This window comes from Phyllostomus hastatus, unplaced genomic scaffold, assembly GCF_019186645.2.
Source record: "Phyllostomus hastatus isolate PE091 unplaced genomic scaffold, TTU_PhHast_1.1 phas_contig_137, whole genome shotgun sequence".
Taxonomy (NCBI): Eukaryota; Metazoa; Chordata; class Mammalia; order Chiroptera; family Phyllostomidae; genus Phyllostomus; species Phyllostomus hastatus.
The window spans coordinates 474,318-496,021 of NW_025333583.1; the positions used below are offsets into that span (position 1 = coordinate 474,318).

The 21,704-nt window shown below is 48.3% G+C and overlaps 1 protein-coding gene across 1 annotated transcript in view; it reads right to left on the minus strand.

The window, feature by feature from the left end:
• Positions 1–1,107: 1,107 nt before the first annotated feature.
• The window catches only part of FBXO36 (F-box protein 36), a 67,329-nt gene continuing 46,732 nt past the window's right edge, over positions 1,108–21,704 (minus strand). Inside the window, exons 3-4 of the mRNA XM_045853446.1 lie at positions 8,125–8,297; positions 1,108–1,693 (exon numbers count right to left, since the gene is read on the minus strand). Coding sequence (XP_045709402.1) covers positions 1,505–1,693; positions 8,125–8,297 — 362 coding nt within the window. The 3' untranslated portion in view covers positions 1,108–1,504. The remainder of the gene's footprint in view (positions 1,694–8,124; positions 8,298–21,704) is intronic.

The following is a 21,704-nucleotide window of genomic DNA, read 5'->3' on the forward strand; positions in this document are numbered from 1 at the left end:
AGGGACAAACGGGCAGCAGGAGCCGTGCAGAGAAGCAGGGCCCTCAGCCCGCCTGCCAGTCTCACCCTGCGCCTGGCAGGAGGACTCTCACACCGGGAACTCGGCCCGGGTCTGCTGTCAATGAGCTCTTTGTTCCGTGCTTGGACTGAATACAGACACAACTTTGACAGGCTCCTTCCTTACAAGGAAGCAGCCTACATTTGATGTCACAGATGTCCCTGGAAGTCTAAGACCAGGTGTTAGCGTGCGTGAATGGGGCCGGTTTGATGTGAGCACGGGTTCAGTAAAGAAGAAAACAGTCTGTCACGGAGCCACGGCTATGGCACTGTCCTGGAAGAACTTAGGGAGGAGGGCAGCCAGAGTCCACCTCCTCTGCACCAGGGGGGCGGTCCCACTGCACCACTGGAGTCTCTCTGGCATGGGGGGCGGGGCGGGTATGTCGCTCTTTTCTAGGAAGCGAAATGAAGGAAAGAAGGAAAGAAGGGCTGAGAAGGCGAACAAGGTGATGGGAGGGGGAGAGCTGCTTTGCTCTCTGGCCCGAGAGGAGTTATTAGTTATTACCCGCGGCTGTGACCTCGTTGTGTGGGGGACCCCACCATCCAGACAGTGAAGGAAGAAAACCATTTTCAAATAACCCATCTCAAAGGTGTAGGCTTTCCTCCCCCAAAACTCTACTCTTTCCACCCTTCGGCCAAGTTAACAGAGCACAAACCATACTTAGGTTTTTACTCACTTACCCAGAGCCTGTGTTCTTAAAACCCCAGTTACGAAAGTGGTAACCGTTCACTTTCCTTTGGGAAACAAGTCCCTCTAAGAACATTTACAGGTTTCCTTGGCGATGTGCAGTCCCGAGAGGGTGAGCCCGACCCGGTGTCCAGCCATGCCCCAGGGCCAGGACAGAGCTGTCTCCACGGGGCAGGGTGACACCTGGCATCCCAGGTCATCCCAGGATGACACCTGGCACCCCAGGCGGGGCCCTGAATGCACACTCAGAGGGGCAGAGTGGGGAAGGCGGCTGCGCTCACTGGGATGCCTCCCGAGGCCACTGCCCCTCACGGTTCCCTGTGGACACACGTGGCCACCGGCTCCATGGATGGATTCAGATGACCAGGAAAAGAATTCAAAAGCTCGGTTCCCTTTTCCAACACCTAGATAGAATAGGTATGTAATAGAAGCCTACTGATAGTCATTTATTGTTTGCTTCTATACAGCAGAAGCCTCTTTTCCTGTGCCTGTGGAGGGGGCGGTGGGGAAGACATCAAGGGTGGGGCTTCCTGCCCTGCAGTCCAAGGGGAGTGGGGGTGTGATTCGACCAATCCGCCACTGGGCTCAGGCAAGGCCCTGCAAAGCTGGCTTTGCTGCACCTGTGCGCACATACTCTGTGCTTTTCAGATGGTTCCTTAAACCAGCAACACCTCTTAGTCCTTGATGGGACAGAAAAGATTTGGACACGGCAGAAAAACACAACCGTGCCTCAATGCCCCCGCAGGAAAACGACGTCTCCCTAATACTGACTGCTGTCCTGTCTCTCTTGTCTTTGTCTCCTCCTGCGGATCTGTAGCCGGAGCTGCAGCTTGTTGGTGAAGAACACCTTTCTCCAGCCGATCTCCTCGGCCAGGGCCCTCATGTCAGGAGTGATGTTGTCACAGGCGGATTGAACTATCAGCTTCCACAGCTCGTCAGACTTGCACAGCTGTGGGTGGGAAAGTCAGAAGCGGGTTCTGTCACATGTGGGCTGAGTGAAAGTCATGAGCTCACTCCCAAGACCCCTACCCACGTCCTGCTGCCTGTACACACTGCAGGGAACACTGCGTGTGCAAGAAGGTGTGCCAGACGTACTTCCTGCCTCCAGGAAAGAGGCAAGTGCACAAGTATCTGAGGGACAAAACGCAGCCCTGGAAGGCTAGTTTGGTTGGTTAGAGCATTGTCCTGATACACCAAGGTTGCGAGTTCAGTCCCTGGTCGGGACACATACAAGAAGCAACCAGTGAATGCACAAATAAGTGGAACAACAAATCAATGGGTTTTTTCCCCTCTCTCTTCCTCTCTCTCTCTCTAAAACCAATAAACTTACTTTAAAAATGAAGTAAAATGAAGGACAAAGCAATATTTGATTAACGGAATAAATCCTGATTTCATTCAAGATGCAGAATGAAAGATAGTTATATATAGGTCATGTGCAACATTATTTAGTTAATTTCCAATTAGCCACACAGCAGAGGCTGAGAATGTGTGTGTGCTCGATTGATCTTGTACCCGGTGCTGCATTAGCGACTCCTGTGGAGGCAGCTAATTCCCGCTGAATTTGCATTCGTTTCAAAGCCTCGCTCAGGCCGTCTCTTCCCTGGGCTTGTACAACTCATAGCTCAGTCCACTGCAGGCTACTCAGCGCTGAACTGCAATACAACGACCCAGCAGCCCCCAGAGACTGCCAGTGGGCGCGTGGAAAATCCACCCTTTCCTGGTGCCGCAAGTTTTGCTCCAAGTCCTTGGCCCATGTGACACCGCACCATGCCCCGGAGTGGCCCACGAGATTCCGTCCACTCCCCAAGCCCACCTGGCACCTGGCAAAGTGAGCTGCTCCCTGGGAACGGCCTTCTCTGAGATGCCCTTCTGCATTCTGAGACCGGAACCAGGCGCCAATGAGGTTGAGGACAGGCAAGACCCCTCTGGCCCAATAGCTGCACAAGGCCATTCTGTCCTCCCTCCAAGGTCAAATCTGCCACAATTCAGCTCCCATTTACCCCAGATGTGCTGATGTGACTTTTTCAGGTGGCATCATCACGTACGGCAGCTACTCTCCTCAGTCCCCTGCTACTAAACACTATGGAAAAAGAGGTTTCCCGACACCCAATCCTTCCTGAAGACAAAGCTTCTGTTACATTTCTCTGGTAGCCCCGCCCTTAGCGACGGCCCTGGTGTTGTGGTGTACGAAAACCGTGCACCATTTAAAGGTGCCTGAGTGTTCGCTGCTGCAGAGCGGTGGTGACTCCAGCAACGCAAAACCGAGCTGTAAGGAGGGCTCCACCTGGGCCTCGGCGACAGGCACTTCCTGCCCCACCCTTCCTGTGCCCACAAGGCGCTGGGGCAGTCAGACACCAGCCCGATTGCCTCCTTCCGTCGCTGCTATACAGTGGTTGGCGTGTGAAATCCCAGCAGTGGGAAGAGCTCGGCCTGGTGGAGGATCGGTGAGGAGCCCCCGGCCCCCACGGATCAGCGGTCCAGCGCACGCTGGCCCGGGCCCCTCCTCTCTGCACACGGGCCCATCCGTGGGAGCTGCCACCAAGGCTTCTCTGACAAGGAGGCAAAGAAAGGCATGAAGCGAGGGGCCCCTCAGAGGTCCACACTGGTGGGAAACCAGATTATCTGTGGACGTGGCCAGTAGAGATCAGGTGCCGATGCATAGTAAAGAGAGTTGACCTGACTGATGAGATAAAAACAGACTGGACTCAGCATTTTCACCGTTTAAAGTTCCTTTTTAGGGGGCGACCTGCCCGATTTCAGAGCAGAGGCAGACGGGCATGGTGGAATCCCTGGGCTCCCAGAACACTGCATCTGATCGCGCCCTGTTTCCAAAGCTGTCAGTTTGCAGGGTCTGAACCTCTAGACACACGGGCACGTGACGACAAGGAGGGAAAAGGCTCCCGGACAGCCCAAAGGGCTGTCGGGAACAATGGGCTGACACCCCTGCCCTTCACTCTGTAGGAAGGGCCTTCACTCACGGCCTCATCCTCCCTCCTTCCCTCGGAATCGGTTTTAGTTCGGCGTGTGCTGCTGTAGCCCTTGGCCGCTCAGCCACAGCTACTTGGAAGGGTGGCTGACACTGAGGCAGAAGAGTGAGGGCAGAGAAAAATGACACGTGAAAACTAACAGTAAGGGGGGAAAAATGTAAAAGAAGAGTGAAATACAAACTAAAATTACTCCAGTTGGGGCCAGATAAGCTGCTTCACAGCTTCCCGTAGACCATCCATCCACCCACCCATCCCAGCGGCACGCCATGTCTGCGGTGCCGGTCAGGGCTCTTGGCCCCAGACCACAGAAGGTAACCGAGGCTGTTTAAGCAGAAGGGGAGTCAGCAGAGGCAACAGGTTGCTCCCAGAATATCTGGTAAAACCAGAGGGAACAAATTCAATGCTATAGAAGAAAGAACAGCAGCAGCCAGAATAAAAACAAAACAACAACGAGAAAAATAAGCCACCCAGACTGTTCCGCAGAAATCGCACTGCTTCTGCTCCCCAGCGCTCGGCAGGGAGGACGCGATGAAGCCTCGCACCAGACACTGGAGCCTTCCCCGTGAGCCTCCAGGACCGTGCTTGTAGGAGGACCTGGCCCTGTGTGCGGACCTGGCCCTGTGCGCTGGAGGCTGCCTCACCTGGCTCCTGTGTCCCTGTCCAGACCCTCTCTTCCAAGTGGGTAGGTCTGCCTGACCGAGGCCGTTCTTACCTTTCCGACCTCTACAGTACACAGAGGCAACTCCCTCTAGCACTAGGGGTTCACGTGGGCACTGCGCGAACCAATCCACAGCATCCTCTGGGTCTGACCCGGCCATTCTCCCCTACACAGACCCTTCCTCTGCCCTGCTCAGCTCCCCTGGACCCTAACCGCTTCATGGGGAGGGGGAAACACGTGCTAAGCATTATCTCTATCTCATGACTCCATTCCACTCGTTTCCGAGGAGAAAGCAGCCAGTACTCTCTACTTTCAGATTTCATGCTGCTGTAAAAGTACTCTGATAAAGGGGAAAACATGATGTACAAACAGAAATGAATCGTATAACAAAGCGTGATCACTTAAGACTCTTTCTGCATGAACCTCAGAGCAAACGCTATTGTGGTCGCATGAAGGTTCCTGTCAACCAGCAACACTGACTCTTAGGAGAGTGACAGTCCCCGAAACACCTCGATGTCAGGCAGTTGCTCATTGTCTCACCCCATCTTCCCCAGTCCCTCAAGGCCTAGTTTCTCTATTCAGATTACAGCATAGTCTTCTAAATATAAACAACAAAGGCAAAAGTTAGAACATGGCTTAATATTAAAAACCCAAGCAAATATGAGCATCCTTTAAAAGATTTAAACTCTAACAATATTGTAGATAAGTATCTCATTTCCAGTAAATACACTTCAGGATATCAGTGTGCTTTATGTAATGAGATTATGGGAGAAAACGATGGGGTTTTGGGGAAGGGAGAGAATTCTCAAGACAGCTACAATTTCCACCAGTGTAACTTCATTTATGACTCATTTTATACTGAAAACACTTACGGTTTTGTTTTATATTACAAGTTGGCCATAAAATACCCTCATCTAAGACTCCCAAACCCTGGGCTTTTTTGCCGGGTAGATGCCAGGTTGCAAAACACAAAGTACCCATCCCGCCCATGGTTCCAGTCACTTTGATTCCAAACACAGCAAAATGTGGGCTTTTACCACCCCCTGGTGGTGGTGCATGAACTTAACATACACAATCTACGGTAAAGGGTGAAAGGAATCCTAGGCCTTATCTAGTTAAAAGCTCTTTTTGCAAAGGAGGAAAATAAAGACTCAGAGAGGAGAAGGGTGCAGCTGCCCAAGGCTCATGGTGGACAGCGGCTGAGCGAAGAACAGAACCCAGCTCTCTGGCCACCTGCTGCTCGAAACACCTGTTGGCCTGGTCACAACAAAGATGGGAAAATCCCTCTCCTCACCCCAAGTTTCTAGCCTTTTATAGAATCTCTCAAAATATTTTATCTGTACAATTCCAACATCAATGGGCCAAATTCTTGGGCCGGCCTCTAAGAACTGAGCTGCTGTAAACACAAGAAAACACGTTCAGAACGCAGAGGCTGGGTCCACGTCAGCCCCCCAGGGTCAGACCCTTCGGGCTGGGCCTGGCATCGCCCGTCTCACCCGCTCCCTGGGGCTCCATCTGCCTGGCCGGGCTTGGGAGCCACGGGCTAGGGGCATGCGGAAACGTCCGTTTCTCCAGAGCCAAAACGTGGCAGAGGAGAGAGCTTCCTCCTCAGCGTTCCTGAGTCACGACCACGATGAACCTGTTCACGGGCTCGTCGTGACCAGCCCTCCCTCCCGTGCCTCAGCCTCAGCCTTCTCCTCGGGCTGCAGCGGGGGTTTCTCCGGGTCTGCTCTGCCGCTGTTTGCAGAAGGGGCATGGCGCCCGTGCCTGCTGCTACCTGGAGCCAGCCCGCAGGCCCTCGGGCAGGTTCCCACAGGCAGCATCGGCGTGGTGAGCTCACCGCCAGCCCAGGCTTCACCTCTCAGGTGTGCTCCTGTTGGCCACGCTCCCAGAGGCTGCCTCTTCCGTGGTTGACCCCGAGAACCATAAACAGCCAGCCCACTGGACCTTCCCCAGGGAGGCTGTGGCCTGGTCAACACAGAATCAGAGCGAGGGGAGCAAGGGCAGGCCGCAGGACGGTCCTGATGGCCAGTGGCATCCTGTCTGATAGGCAGAAACTTCCATCCTCCGCATGGGACGGCACCATGCGTGGGCTCCCCCAGGCCCGAGTCCACACACGGTCTCCGTGGGTCTTTACGCTCCCAAAAAGCAGACCTTTTACTGTGGAGTCAGGTCTGGCCTTGGAAACCTTTCTGTCTCACAAAGGTGACCTTGTAGCTCTCACTCTCAACAGGATCTATTAAAACACACCTGACCACTAAGGAGGACGGAAACTGGCTTTGGAGCACCAGTGAGGCAGGGAGAGTATTTTCAAGGCTGCACTGGAAGAGTGGCAAGGCAGCGAGAGGGAGAGGGAGAGTGGACGCAGGCAACGCTTGGACGGAAGGCAGCTGCTTGATGTAAGGCACAGATTCCACGAGACACGGCCGAAACCGCCGTTTCCTACTGAATCCTTCCGTGGACTTTCAGGAGCATCCCAGGCCCTGGCAGAAGCTCTTAATGGACCTCCACTAGAATCTTTTATTTACTTAAAGTTCTCCTCACTGAAAGTATGAATAATCGGCTTCTTATCAGCAATAAGGACAAAAATCTTGACTTTAATAAACGGACTATGTGTGTGTGTGTGTGTGTGTGTATTGATTGCTCATAATACTTGTTTCTAGCCCTCCTTTTTGGGGGTGGGGGTGCAGGGAGGAAGTCAACTTACAAACGAGCTGAAAGGGCAGCGACCAAGGCACCTTCCAGGATCAGGAGAGGAACTAATCATGCTCGCATCGAGGCCCTGACATCGAGTGGAATCAGTGCCAGCGGTGCTTTCTGCCCGTCGTCGGCCTGCTGAGGATTCCGAGTAGCGAGAGTGAGTCCGTTTAGCCAGCCTGGGGTGTGGAGGAGGACTGGGCACTACCAGTACGTCCCCCAGAACCACCCATTCTGGGAGGTAAGTAATTCGGCAAAGGGCTCTTACTGAAAAAAGGAAAGTGGGTGGGGGGCAGTCACCACTTGCCTTCTTCTCTTGTGCTGCCATGCCCCTGCCTCCGCTGGCACCTTAACTTGGGACACCCCTTGATCTGGAACACCTCTAGTCTGCTAGACCACCTGGCGAACTCCTATTTCCCCCTCAAAACCCAGATGCAGTAGCCCGCTTCAGTGAAGGCAGGCGGAGGAAAGCACTTGGTACTGCCTATGTATCTTGAACACACATCCCTTGTTGAATTGATTCCACTACGTTGTAATAATCTGCCTCTGTATGGGTCTCTCCTACTAAACTGTGAGTTTCTTGAGCGCAGAAATAACACCTGCACATCTCTGCTGCCTCCATGCCTACAACAGTGCCTGTCATAAAGTAGGTATTCAACACATGCTTGCTGAGATCCATGTAAAGGATAAATGCTATTTAAAAAGAAGAAGAAGAACAAGAAGCAGCCCTGGCTGATGTAGCTCAGTGGATTGAGCATGGGCTGCGAACCAAAGTGTCGCAGGTTCGATTCCCAGTCAGGGCACATGCCTGGGTTGCAGGCCACGGCCCCCAGCAACCATACATTGATGTTTCTCTCTCTCTCTCTCTCTTTCTCCCTCCCTTCCCTCTCTAAAAAATAAATAAATAAAATCTTAAAAAAAAAAGACTTAAGGAGATTCCATGAAAATTTTTTTAAAAAAAAAAAAAGAAAGAAAAAAAACAACTTTGAGAAAGCACAAAGGAAAATTCTCTATGGACATGAAATGTTTGACTGTTACCTTTAAAAATCTGTGTGATGTTTGCGAAAGGTTGGCAATATCTTCAAGATCCAGATAAGAAATTATATTCAGGAGCAAATTGTCTGAGAGCCGCTCCAGGAAGTCAAATTTACCTTCGCACAAATTGAAGACATAGTCCAACGTTTTTCCACCAAATATTAAGGCAATTTGAACTGCAATTCAAAGAAACCAACACGATTGTTGTGCATTATCACAAAGACACAAGCTCTGGGGCACCTTTCTCCCCCTCCCCCCCAAACCCCCTGCCAGATTACGCCCAGTCACCCCCACTTTCACCCCGCTGCCTGCGGGCCCAGGGCATGCATGTGTGAGGCAAATATTTCCGATCGCCATCCCTGCCCTGAGACCGGACCTGTTAGGGACACTCAGCGTTTAGTTGAGCACAGTGATGGGCTGCATCCCCTTGACCTCGTCAGCACCGAATTCCAGTCCAGACCACTGACTTGACCAGTCTCAGCTGCAGCAGCAGCATGACCACCCTCTCAGCCTCCCAGGCCCAGCGCAGATGCTGCCTCAGGAGGGTGTTATGCCGCACAACCCCCGCCCCCCAGACTGGTCTGAAACACGCATCTCTTAAGTTTATTTCATTCTTGTTCTCCTATTGTTATATGTAGTTTCTCCACCAAACTTCCTTGCTTCCCCTTTACCTTCTGTTTATGCTTATCTTTACATAATAGAAAAAAACAAGAGAGGCAAAGAGAAAAACAGATGAATATTTCATGAAATGTGTGTTAACTTTTGCCTAATAGTTTTCATACCTACTTTGTTATTTCCAAATTAGGAGAAGGTTCACAAAGAATCAACCAACGTAATCATCCACCTCACATGTTCAATAGAGGGGGAGATGAGGGTTGGTTTGGTTTTTTACCCCAGCTCCCTGCATAACCAAGAAATGGCTGACAATCAGTAGATGAGGGGATAAAAGAGATGTGGTATATTTACATAACGAAATACTACACAGCTGTAAAAAAAGAAGGAAATCTTACCTTTTGTGACAGCATAGGTGGACCTGGAGATTATTATGCTAAGTGAAATAAGCCAGTCAGACAAAGACAAATACTACATGATCTCACTGATATGTGGAATCTAATGAACAAAAATAAACTGACAAACAAAATAGAAACAGAGGCAGGGACCCATGGAACAGACTGACAGTTGTCAGAGAGGGTGGGGGAGGGGGACTGGATAAAAGAAGGGGAAGGGATTAGCCAAAGGACATACATGAATGACCCACAGACACTAAACAGTGTGGTGACAGCCAGAAGGATGCGGGAGAGAGGCTGGTTGGAGTTGGACCAGGGGGCGGGAAATGCGGACATCTGTAATAGTGTCAACAGTAAAAATAGTTACAAAAATAAAAAAGTAAAATAATTTTTAAAAATTTTTCCAAACAGTACTTATCAGCTACTTTTGAATGCTAAAACATTTGCATAATTCTCATGTTTGTTAATTCATTTATATTATGGTAATTCATCATTGACTTAAAGAAAAGTGTCTCTGGCTCTAATAAATAGGAAAACATATCTGGAAGGATACATTTTCAAATTTTAACAGTAGTTGAAGCTGGGTGGTGACTTTTTTTTTTTTTTTTTGGCTTAAAGTTTCTCTTTCCTAATCTTTCTACTGACAAGAAAAAAAAAGCCCTGGCTGGCATAGCTCAGTGGATTGGGCACGGGCTGCGAACCAAAGCATCACAGGTTCGATTCCCAGCCAGGGTACATACCTGGGTTGCAAGCCATGACCCCCAGCAACCACACACTGGTGTTTCTCTCTCTCTCTATTTCCCTCCCTTCCCTCTCTAAAAATAAATAAGTAAAATTTAAAAAAAAACAACTCTCACGTGTCCTAAGTTAAATTGCAGCAGCCAGAGCAGACGGTGGCAGGAAGAGACAAGAGAGGTCAACCAGTTAACAACTGCAGGGCGAAGCCAGCAGAACCCTGCTTCCACTCCCGAGTGTCTGCTGCAACACTGAACGGACTTCCAGGGGCCGTTTCAGAGATTCTCTAGAGAGAACAGCTGACCACTCGGGGCCACAGCATCCTGCTCACACATTACCTTTCCAGGCTGTTGCTCACACCCGCGTGAAAGAGCCGACACGTCTTCCTTACGAACTCCGCACCTCTCCCCAGGCTTGCCCCGCTCACCTTCTCCCGCACCTGGACCCACGGCCAACGGGAATTCTTCCCAAACCACATACATACAGCACTCTTCCCCAAATCTGCAGGCAAGTCCAGGAGGCACAGTTGCCTTCTGAGGGTTTGGGCCGCACGCCTAAGGGCCTGGTCCTGTTTCCGGCCCACACAAGGCTCAATAAACCCTTTTCTTTAGAAAAGCTTACAGCCAGTGCAGGTTTTCGTTTACCACTGTAATAAACCCATATTACCCTGTGTCACTTTTTTTTTTTTAACCTAGGAAGGGAGAGAGGGCAGGAGGGAGAAGGGAGAAAGAAATATAATTTCCAAAAGAGTTGCTCTGTGGTCAGTTGGAGATTGGTTCACAACTGAACAAAATAGAGAACTCGGTTTAAGGTGGCTTAGCAAATGGGATTTTTCTTGTTTTCCGCACACAACTGGATTCTGAAGGTAGACTGTGAGGACTGGCGCAGGAGCTCCATCATGTCATCAATGTCCAGGGTCCTTCGATCTTTCTGCTCCACATTCTAGGAGCAGGCTGTCAGCCCCAGGGCCTCAAGGCATCCACTGCGGCGCAGCAGGCAATGGGGGCAGGGCAGGGCGCACGACTGTGCGTGGAAGCTGGGCATGTCCCTGCCTGGAGTCGCCTCCTGAGAAGCCCTATGAAAGAGCTCAGTTCACATCTCACAGAGCGAAACCAGGTCACACAGCCACATCTGCAAGGCAGGGGGAAACGCAATCTCTGTCTGAAGGGGGGGAAATGGGATCAAGGAGACAAAAAGAAAAGAGAAAATGGGGGCCAAAGAAAAAAAGCAGAGAAAAAGTTTACGATACGATGAATGCACAGAATTAGATGATAGAAATCACAGGCACGGTAGTAATCATAATCAGCGTAAAGGGACCAACCGTGCCAGGGAGGAGACTCAGACACACAGCACATGCACACACACGCAAATGATCCTGCCTGTGTGCTATTTATAACAGACATGCTCCAAACTAATGCCACGGAGAAGTGGAAGTAGTAGCACGGGAAAAGACTACTTCAAAGCAAAAGAAAACATATTACTAGCAGACAAAATCTACTTGAAAGTAAAACTCACTATAGGTCATAAGAAAGACCATTCCTTATTGATAGAAGAAACAATTCACCAGGAAGATTTAATACTTCTAAACTAGTATACCTAACTAGCCTCAGGCAGGGAAATGGCTGAATGAACTATGGTTTATAATGTAATAGAAGACCACTGAAATGAACGAGTTAGATCCACATATATTAACGTGGATAAATCTCAAAAAACAGTGTTGATGGATAAAATACAGCTGAAAAATGACACAGCTTGGTATATTTACATAAAATTTTAAACATAAAAATAGTATATATATTATTTGCATAGTTGTAACTATGCATAATAAATATGTTTGGAAATGACACCAACTCTAGAACAGCTAATAAGAGAGAACAGAGGGGAAATTGATAGGTGAGGGGTAAAAATCTGAATATGTCTGTAACTTTTTAAAGTTTTTTAAAGGGTGTTAAGTCAATATGGTGCTCACTTCAGCGGCATGTATAATAAAACTGGGATGATAAGGAGATTAATTTGGCCCTGAGGAAGGATGACACAAAGTTAAAACCTTTCACAGAGGAGTCTCTGATCACACGCAGTTAAGCTAAAAGGCAAGGAGGGGATCCAGTGCCAGGGAGAGGAACTGAAAAATCCCCAACTTCCTGGAAATTAAACGAAATGTTTCTAAATAACCCATGAATCAAAGAAGAAACCAAAATAGAATTTAGAATATATTTTAATATGAACGAGACTAAAAATACGCCTTATCAAAATTTACCGAATAGAGATGGTGCATCACTTAAAAGGAAATTTAGGAGGGAAATGGCTGTAAACAATGATTAAGCTTCCGTGCCGGGAAGCCAGGAACAGAACAAAAAATCAGGCCTCTAGAAAGTAGCAGGAAGGAAATAATAATAATAAAGGTTAGAACAGAAATTACGCCCTGGCTGGTGTGGCTCAGTGGACTGAGCGCTGGCCTGTGAACCAAAGGGTCGCTGGTTCGATTCCCAGCCAGGGCACATGCCTGGGCTGCAGGCCAGATCTCCAGTTGGGGGGCGTGTGAGAGGCAACCACACATTGATGTTTCTCTTTCCCCCTCCCTTCCCCTCTCTCTAAAAATAAATAAATAACGCCTGGCTGGCGTAGCTCAGTGGATTGAGCGCGGGCTGGGAACCAAAGTGTCCCAGGTTCGATTCCCAGCCAGGGTACATTCCTGGGTTGCAGGCCATGACCCCCAGCAACCGCACATTGATGTCTCTCTCTCTCTCTCTCTCTCTCTCTCTCTCTCTCTCCCGCTTTCCTCCCTAAAAATAAATAAATAAAATCTTTAAAAAAATAAAATACATAAATAAAAATAAAAATAAATAAAAAATATTTAAAAATAAAAAGCAAAGCCACCATGATCAAGGAATGAAGAGGAAAACACCCCTGCAGACACCGCAGACACTGACAGGAGAGGACCTTCTGAGTAACTTCACCACCACATTTGACAATTTGGATGCAATGAAGCAAATGCAACTAATGGTAAGATCTTTGGTCAGTGGTGCTGGGTATCTGTAATATTACTGTCTGCTCATTTTTGTAGCTGTAAGGTATTTCCAGATTTAAAAGCTTTTAAAAGCCGAGATATAGCACAGGAGGTACACGGTTCTTTTTTTCATGTTAATGTATTTTGTACACATGCACAGATCACCTCTGCACCTCTGGGAGGATGCACAAGAAACTGTCTCCCCCCCCCACCGTCTCCTCTTGCTTCTGTCCCTAACCTCTCCCCTCCTGCCCTCCACCCACAGGATGGACCCCAGGTCTGTGGGAACTCTGGAAATCCATGCTGAAGACAGGGAGTGGCCAAGAAGAGAGGAGCAGGGTCAGAGGTGGTGGTCAGGCAGGAGAAAACGAATTCCCAGCACCAGGGCTGAGACATTAGCCTGAAGTAAGGACCTCCAGAAAATGGATTATGGATACAAGCATGGGGCTGGCCTAGGTTGAGGACACGGTAGGGACCATTCTTTCCCACTTTTCTGATTTTTGTGCACCGATGTTCCTAAGATCGAGACTCAGCCCAATATTTCAGGATATTAGTGTTTATTAGTGCTACCAGTTTTCTTTTTTTTTTTAATGTTAAATCAATGAACAGTATTTCTTTTTTTTTTTTAAGATTTTATTTATTTATTTTTAGAGAGGGAAGGGAGGGAGATAGAGAGAGAGAGAGAAACATCAATGTGCGGTTGCCGGGGGTCATGGCCTGCAACCCAGGCATGTACCCTGACTGGGAATCGAACCTGCGACACTTTGGTTCGCAGCCCACGCTCAATCCACTGAGCTACGCCAGCCAGGGCCACCATTTTTCCATTCTGGTTCCCATTTCAAACATTCAGTCCCATTCTCTCCATAATCATCTGACTGCCCAAAGCAATTTCAAAACTTTGACATCAAAACTACATCTCCCACATCTCCTTTCATGTGCAATGCCAGATATCAACAATCTTTGTCCTTTGCTACAGAAAAATATGGCTGCTCTCCTTTGGTTTTGCCCCAGGGTTTCTGAGGGTTGCCCTGAATACTTAACCACTGCTTAGAACTCATTCACAGATCTAAGCAACAGATTTTACAATGAATGTACGTTGGAAAACAATTTATTTTTAAGGTGGATTCCATCTCAACCCATGAATCAGTGCTTTCAATTGAGTTGATAGTGGCACATTTTTACCTTAAACTAAATTTTTAAAAAAGTTTCCAATGCCTAATTTCCCAATTGTTCCTATTTATTTAAGTCAGAAAAATATCTATAGGTGTTTCCTCAGATTTTAAAAGTCTCAGAAAGAAAAAAATGTCAACGTTCACAGACACATGGACAAACAAACAGTCAAATTACAGAAAGAATATAAATGGCAATTAAACATGGCAGCAGGCTCAACTTACTCGTTATCAGGATAATGCTAATTAGACAAGAGACTAATGTCACCATCTGACTGGAAAAAATAAAAAAAAAAGATAGCAATATCTAATTAGTGACGGCAACGGTGTCAGAATACCCCTGTATCCCGGTGGACAGCACATCATTAACACAGCAGCTCTGGGGGGAGGCAATTCGTGAATCCAGCGAAGTGACCGGCGTTTTACGTGAGTTTTGAATGACCAGTGGACATTTGGTCCTCTCCACAATGCCCACAGAGACATTTGGTCCACAGTTAATATAAATCCCCTTCCCCTGCAAGACTCAACCCCCAGCCCATCTGCCTAGTCCCAGGGGCCACTCCTGGGCAGCCAGGCTCCCCAGGCAAGGAGGGCTATTGCTGGCAATACAGCCACAACACAACTGCTGGACCAGTGAAACATGATAGGATTTTTTAGGTATTAAGCCTGTAAACCAAAAGTAGAAATGAACATCATGGGCTGAAAGAACCGAATTTCAAGGGCCTTTTGTCGTGGACCAAATGTCCCCGCAGACATTTTGGACGGAACCAAATGTCCTGCGAGGGTTTTAAGTTACTCGCAATGGAAATATTGTGACATCAAAATATTAAGGAAGCCTCATTTTATGAACATCTAAATAATGTACGTCACCCAACTTAGAGTTCTCTCAAAAACAGAATAATGATAAAGTTGGCACAATTATAAGGGTCAGACAAGTAGTAAGTGGTGTTTGTGCTGCATCCGTGACAGGCCTCGTACAGCTGCTTAACAGAAACACCGTCCTCTGCCAAGGAGCCCCTGATGCGTGCAAGGTCTTCCAGAACCCTCCCCTCACGCAGAACCCTCCAGTACCAAAATGTACAATGCATGTCTCTTTGGGTTAGCGATTCCACGTCTAGAAATCTCTGTTCCTGACATTTTCACCTAAGCGTACAAAGATATACAGGGGTGGGCAAAGCAGGTTAAACTGCCAGCCATCAATACCTAAAAGATAAACCATAAGTAAGGATACAAAATAGTAACAATGAGAAGATACGTAATACAAGTAAATAATATAATAACTAATACATAATAAATAATACAAAAACAAACTGTTTCGTGTGCTCACAGCTGTAAACCTGCTTTTGCTCACCCCTGTATATGTCCCAGAATGAACCTAAAGGGTTTTGAAAATGCCCATCAGTTGAGGATTGGATATGTGTAAACAGAATACCAGACAGTCTTCTAAAATAACAGGGTTATTTATGTACGATAACAGAAAAATGTTCACAATAAATTAAGTGCAAAAGCTAATTCAAGATTTAAAGATTCTATTTTTCTAAACAAACACACACCATCCAAAACAGAAAGAAGTCAGATGCAAATGAAATTATTTATAGTAATTAGCTCTGGGGACTGGAGGAAGAGAGGAATTTTTACGTTTTAAAATTTAAAATCTGTAATAGCTAGAATTTCCTGAGTAGTGATCATGTGCTGGGCAAATTAGAAGCACTTCATTCAATTAGTTCTCATAAGGAGTAATCTATGAGGTAGATGTTATTATTATTGTTATTTCCATTGCCAACTGTTGGGGAAACTGAGGTCCCGAGAGATTAAAGAATTTCCCCCAGGTCAGGCAGCTAATGGGTCTTGGAGCCAGGGTTTGAGTAGAGATATTAGGCAATACTCTTAATTGTCATGAAAACAATTCTCTGTACTTTGCAGTGTATGAATGACTTTTAAAATAATAAACATTGGTTTATCATTTTTTTAAACATTTTATTTCTTTTTAGAGAGGGGAAGGGAGGGAGGAAGAGAGAGAGAAACAGCAATGTGTGGTTCCTTCTCATGTGGCCCCCACTGGGGACCTGGCCCGCAACCCAGGCATGTGCCCTGACTGGGAATCGAACCTGCGACACTTTGGTTCGCAGCCCGCGCTCAATCCACTGAGCTATGCCAGCCAGGGCTTAGTTTATCATTTTTTTAAAATGCAAATCTAGAGGAAAAATTCAGCCATACTTTGGATTTTGAGATTCTAGCTGCTGTAACACGCATCGTTGTGCTGGGCAGAAGAATGCTACCCCCTTCCCCCACCAAGAGACATCCTTTATCCTAATCTCCAGAACCTGTGAATAAGGGACTTCACGTGGCAAAGGGGCTTGCAGATGTGATTAAAGATCTTGAGACCGAAGTTCATCCCGGATTAACTGGGTGGGCCCGACGTAGTCCCGGGGTCCCTGGAAGGAAAGAGGGAGCCGGAGGGTCCAGGGTCCGAGCCAGAGAAGGAGGTGTGGCCACGGAAGCGGTCAGTACGAGCACGAGCAGCAAGAGCGGCCCAGCCACTGCCCGGCTGGAAGGTGGAGGAAGGGCCGGGAGCCTGGGTGGGCAGGAGGTCTCAGAACCTGGAAAAGGCAGGGCAGTACCCTCTGCCCCAGAGCCTCCAGAAGAAATGCTGCTCTACCGACACCGTGACTTTAGCCCAGGGAAATGTCTGAATTCCAGAAATGTAAAATAATAAATGTGCATTATACAAGCTACAGAATTTGTGGTAACTTGTTAGAGTAGCAGTAGGGATTAGTATAATCATTAATTACTAATTTAGTAATGGTATACCCTGCTTATAAAAATTTCAGGAAATTCTCGGCACGAAAAGCTTGGATTTTGTTGTGGGCTGAATTGTTCCCCCTCCCACCTCTCCCAAATTCACAGGGCAAAGTCCTAAACCCCAGCACCTCTGGTGACTGTACTGAGAGACAGGGACTTTTGAGAGCTAACTGTTCAATTAGATCATATAGGTGGGTTGTAATCCCATCTGACTGGTATTGTATTTATTTTTAGAGAGAGGTGAAGGGAGAGAGAAAGATGGGGTGGGGGGGGACATCAATGTGAGAAGGAAACATCAATCAGTTGCCTCTCACTCCCCCGCCCCCCACAACCAGGGACCACACCCGCATCACAACCCAGGCATGTGCCCTGACAGGGAACCCAATGGAACTGAAGAGGTGACCTTTCGCTTTGCAGGACAACGCCCAACCAGCTGCGCCACACCGGTCGCGGCCTGACAGGTGTTCTCCTAAGAGATGGAAAGCTGGACACACAGACACCATGGAGAGACGTGCACACAGAGGAAAGTCCGTGTGAGGACACAGCAAGAGGACGGCCATCTACACACCAAGGAGAGCAGCCTTGGAGAAAACCAACACGCCAGCACCGTGACCTTGACCTTCTAGCCTCCAGATCTGTGAGAAAATAAATGTCTGTTGTTTCAGTCACACGGTCTGTGGTATTTTGTTATGGCAGCCCTAGCAGACTAGCACAGAATTATATGATTTACAACTTTAGTGCAACTTATAACCCCCCAGTGTATAAAAAATATTAGTAAGTACTAAAACTTACTCCCTGTGCTCTTACATGATTTAGTCTTGAAAATATAGTTTGAGCACAACAATTTTATGTATGTCACATTAAACAAAATAACTATGAGAAAATATATCTTTCTCCATTGACTTGAACAAACATGTACTAACTGCCTACCATGTACCTGATCTTGAAAACAGAACAATTGCTGTGACCACTGTGGCCGAGTTGGCTGGGCATCATCCTACAAAGCAAAAGGTCGCCAATTTGATTCCCGGTCAGGGGTCAGGGTGCACACAAGCCTGGGCTGTGGTCCAGCCCCTAGTCGGAGGGCATGTACGGGAGGCAACCAGCCAATGTTTCTCTTCCACATCGATGTTTCACTCCCTGTCTCTCTCCTTCCCTTCCCCCTCTCTCTAAAAATAAATGAAAATTTTTTAAAAAGGAAATAGAATAATTAATAAGACCTGGTCCCTGAGTTTGAAAAACCATCTTAAAATTATCAGTCTGGTAGTATAATTTTAATCCTGGTGTAAGATTTTCACACCCTGGATTAAACTATTAATCAGAAACCTAAACTCTGTTAGAACTGAACTTATAACTTAGAAGTGTCTGTTTCAGAGTTTACCTTTGTGCTACTCCAGGAGTTCTCTCCAAGACTTCATACGGCAAATTACAGTGCTATGTACCAGGCATCGTTCTGGGTGGCGGCTGAAGACACATCAATAACCAAGCAAAGTCCGCACCATGATGGAGCTTGCCCTCCAGTGGCGGAGGCCGACAGCACACAAACAAACAAGTAGCACAGGGCACGTCCTGTGGTGATAAGCACTATGGGAGATACGGTGTCCCAGGGCAAGCAAGGAGGTGGTGACTTTCTGTGCAGTGGCCAGGGGAACACTCTCTAGTAAGGCATTTTCAGTGGAGACCTGAATGAAGAGCGAATCACGGGGACTCCTGGGAAACCTATTCTTAACAAAGGGAACCGACAGCAAGTGTGAAGGCCTCAGGTGGGAACACATGTGGTTCGTACAAGAAGCACCAGGGAGGCCAGTGTGCCAGAAGGAGAGCGAGCAAGAGGGGAGGAGGGCTGAAGGGCACTGCCGGCCTTGGATTTTTGCCCTCGTTCACCAGGAAGCCTTTGGAGGGTCTGAAGCAGAGAAGTAATGTGCCCTGATGTGATGCTCTGGAAGGCTGATTCTGGCCCTGGCTGGTGTGGCTCAGTGGACTGAGCATTGGCCTGTGACCCAAAGGGCCCTGGTTCGATTCCTTACCAGGGCACATGCCTGGGTCGTGGGCCAGGTCCCCGGCTGGTGGCGTGCAGGAGGCAACCCATAGATGTTGCTCTTACACACTGATGTTTCTCTCCTTCTTTCTCCCTCCCTTCCCCTCTCTAAAAATAAATTTTAACAGAAGAGAAAGAAAAAAAAAAAGAAAGAAAGGCTGATTCTGGCTGCTGTGCTGAGAACAAACGATTGTGGGGCAAAGACGGAAAGAGTGAGACTAAATGGAAGGCTAGTTCAGTTACCCAAGAAAGGTTGTCCTTGGTTGGACCAGAAGGGACCAGAAGGAACCAGAAGTAGAGCCGGTGAAAAGCATTCCCGAGTTAGTTATCTACACATTTATTATCTCAGAGTCCTGAGGCTCAGGAATCTAGAAGTGGCTTCACCAGAAGGTTCTGCCTCAGGACCTGCCTCTCACAAGACCTGAGGCCTTGACTAAAGCAGAAAGATCCTGCTCCAGGAAAGCTCCAGAATGTGGCTGTTGGGTGGAGGCCTCAGTGTAATAGAGGACTCCAGAGCTGGAAGATTTTGGTTCAGGTAATAGCAAATACGCTTAGTAATCAATGCCTGTAAAAGCTATTGTTCCAGGAACTGAAGGAATGACCCACCCTGACTCCACCATGAATAGTTCCACCTTTGTACCTCAGGAGGAATGCCAGCAGTCGAGATGCTATCTGAGCCATTGTCCTCCAGGGTGAGACGCCCACCACCCAAGACACAGATAAAGACCACCCCAGGGCACAGATAAAGGACCAACACCCAGGAAGCAGATGAAAAAATGCTTCAGCTTTTATCTGATTAACTTCTCCCTGAATTCCAAACCCCTATCTACACTTTTCTTCTCCTTATACAGAGGTCAGTTTCAAATGGAATTTAAGACAGCCTGTTAGGGTATGAACCGGCTCCCCAGCCATTTGAATAAAGGGCCTATAAAGATTCACTGATGTTTCTCTCCCTCTCTTTCTCCCTCCCTTCCCCTCTGTTGAAAAAGAAATAAAATCTCAAAATACACACACACACACACACACACACACACACACACAAATTCAATCCAGCCCTGGCTGGCATAGCTCAGTGGATTCAGCTCAGGCTGTGAACCAAAGGGTTGCAGGTTCGATTCCCAGTCAGGGCACATGCCTGGGTTGCAGGCCATAATCCCCAGCAACCGCACATTGATGTTTCTCTCTCTCTCTTTCTCTTCCTTCCTCCCTTCCCCTCTTTAAAGATAAATAAATAAAATCTTAAAAAAAAAATGCAATCCCTGTCTTGCTTATTGGCTCTGGTAGGTGACAGGCAGCACAAATGCTGGCTCTTCTGGTTTCAAGTCCTTCCCCACATGGGCCTCTCCACAGGGCTGCCTCAGACATAGTAGCTGGTTCCCTCCAGTGCAAGTGATGAAAGAGATGGAGAAAGGGGGAAAAGAGAGAAATGACACACTGCAGTGTCATTTACAACCTAACCTCAAAAGTGACATACCATCACTTCTGCTGAATTCTGTTGGCTGCACAGCTGGCCCAGATGCAGTGTGGAAGGGGATCACAGAAAAGTGTGACTATTGGTTGGTGGGCATCTTTGGGTGTCGTCTCGGAGGTTGTGACCACAGCTTGGGTTCTAGCTCTGTTGATGGACTGGATCAGGCACGTAAGAGAGAGAACAGAGGGAACCAAGGATAACTGTAGAATCTGGGGGGAAGTAGATGGGCAGAGGACCATCAGGGGCTGTTTGGAACACGTGACATTTGAGAGCCTATTAGATATTTAGGGGCAGATGTCAAGGAGGCAGCTCAGTAAGTCCCTGAGTGTGGAGCTTCAGAGAGAGGCACAGACTGGAAATAAGGGATGGTCTCGTGATGGGTGGCATTCAAAGCCTGAGCCTTGCTTGATCCAACCTCCCAGCCAGCAGAGGCAGACACGAGACACAAGAGCTGACCCCTGAGCTGCAGCTTTTAGACGTGGAGAGATGAGGAGGACCAGCAAGCACAACCGGGCCAGTGAGGCAGGAGCAGAATCTAGAGCGAGGTGCCCTGGAGGTCAGGAAGAAAATGTCACCTCCAGCTAAGTGCTGCTCGGGGACCAAGGAAGCAAGAGTAAGCAGGTTCAGATCCTTTGCCAGCAACAGCGACCCAGATTCTAAAGACGCGCCACCAATGAGTAGGATTTAAGCAGGACAATCACTGTGGAGAAGAAAAACTTTGTGGAGGGAGGGGATCTTGGGACTACGGCAAAGAAGGGACTGAAACACTGTTTCTTAACAACAACAACAACAACAACAACAACAAACAGTGATTAAGAGCTGATTTTGTACCGTGCTGGGTGGAGACAGCACAGATTCAAACCCTGGCCGCTGACCCCTGAGTCCCGCTCTGTGCCACCGTGCACCCCGCCTTCTGCTGCAGAGGCCTCTCGGAGGGATTCCCTAAGAACCCAGGGGGAGGAGGGGACCCACAGCAGTGGGGTTTGAGTTTCCCCTCTGCTGGGCTGCCTGCGGTAGGTGGTCTAAAAAGTGAGACTTGGAGCTTTTGAACTCGCCAGGCCAGGCCCCTGTAATTTGGTATCTCAGTGTTGCTCCTGGAGAAAGGCCAGCAGGCAGTCCTGAGAAGTGCCGCTTTCCAAACCGCAATTTGAAAAGCCTGTTTGGGTGCCCTCCTTGTGTGAACCCCTCCACCCCTCTCCCCAGGAAGGAGGGCTCAGCGGGAGCCAGGCTGCAACCCACCCTCAGATCCCCACTCCACTGCCTGTTCTTCCAGGATCAGGGAAGCCCCCAAGTGGTGATCCTGAAGCTGACATCTCCCCACCCCCACCCCTACCCCCAGCATCTTATCTCCCTG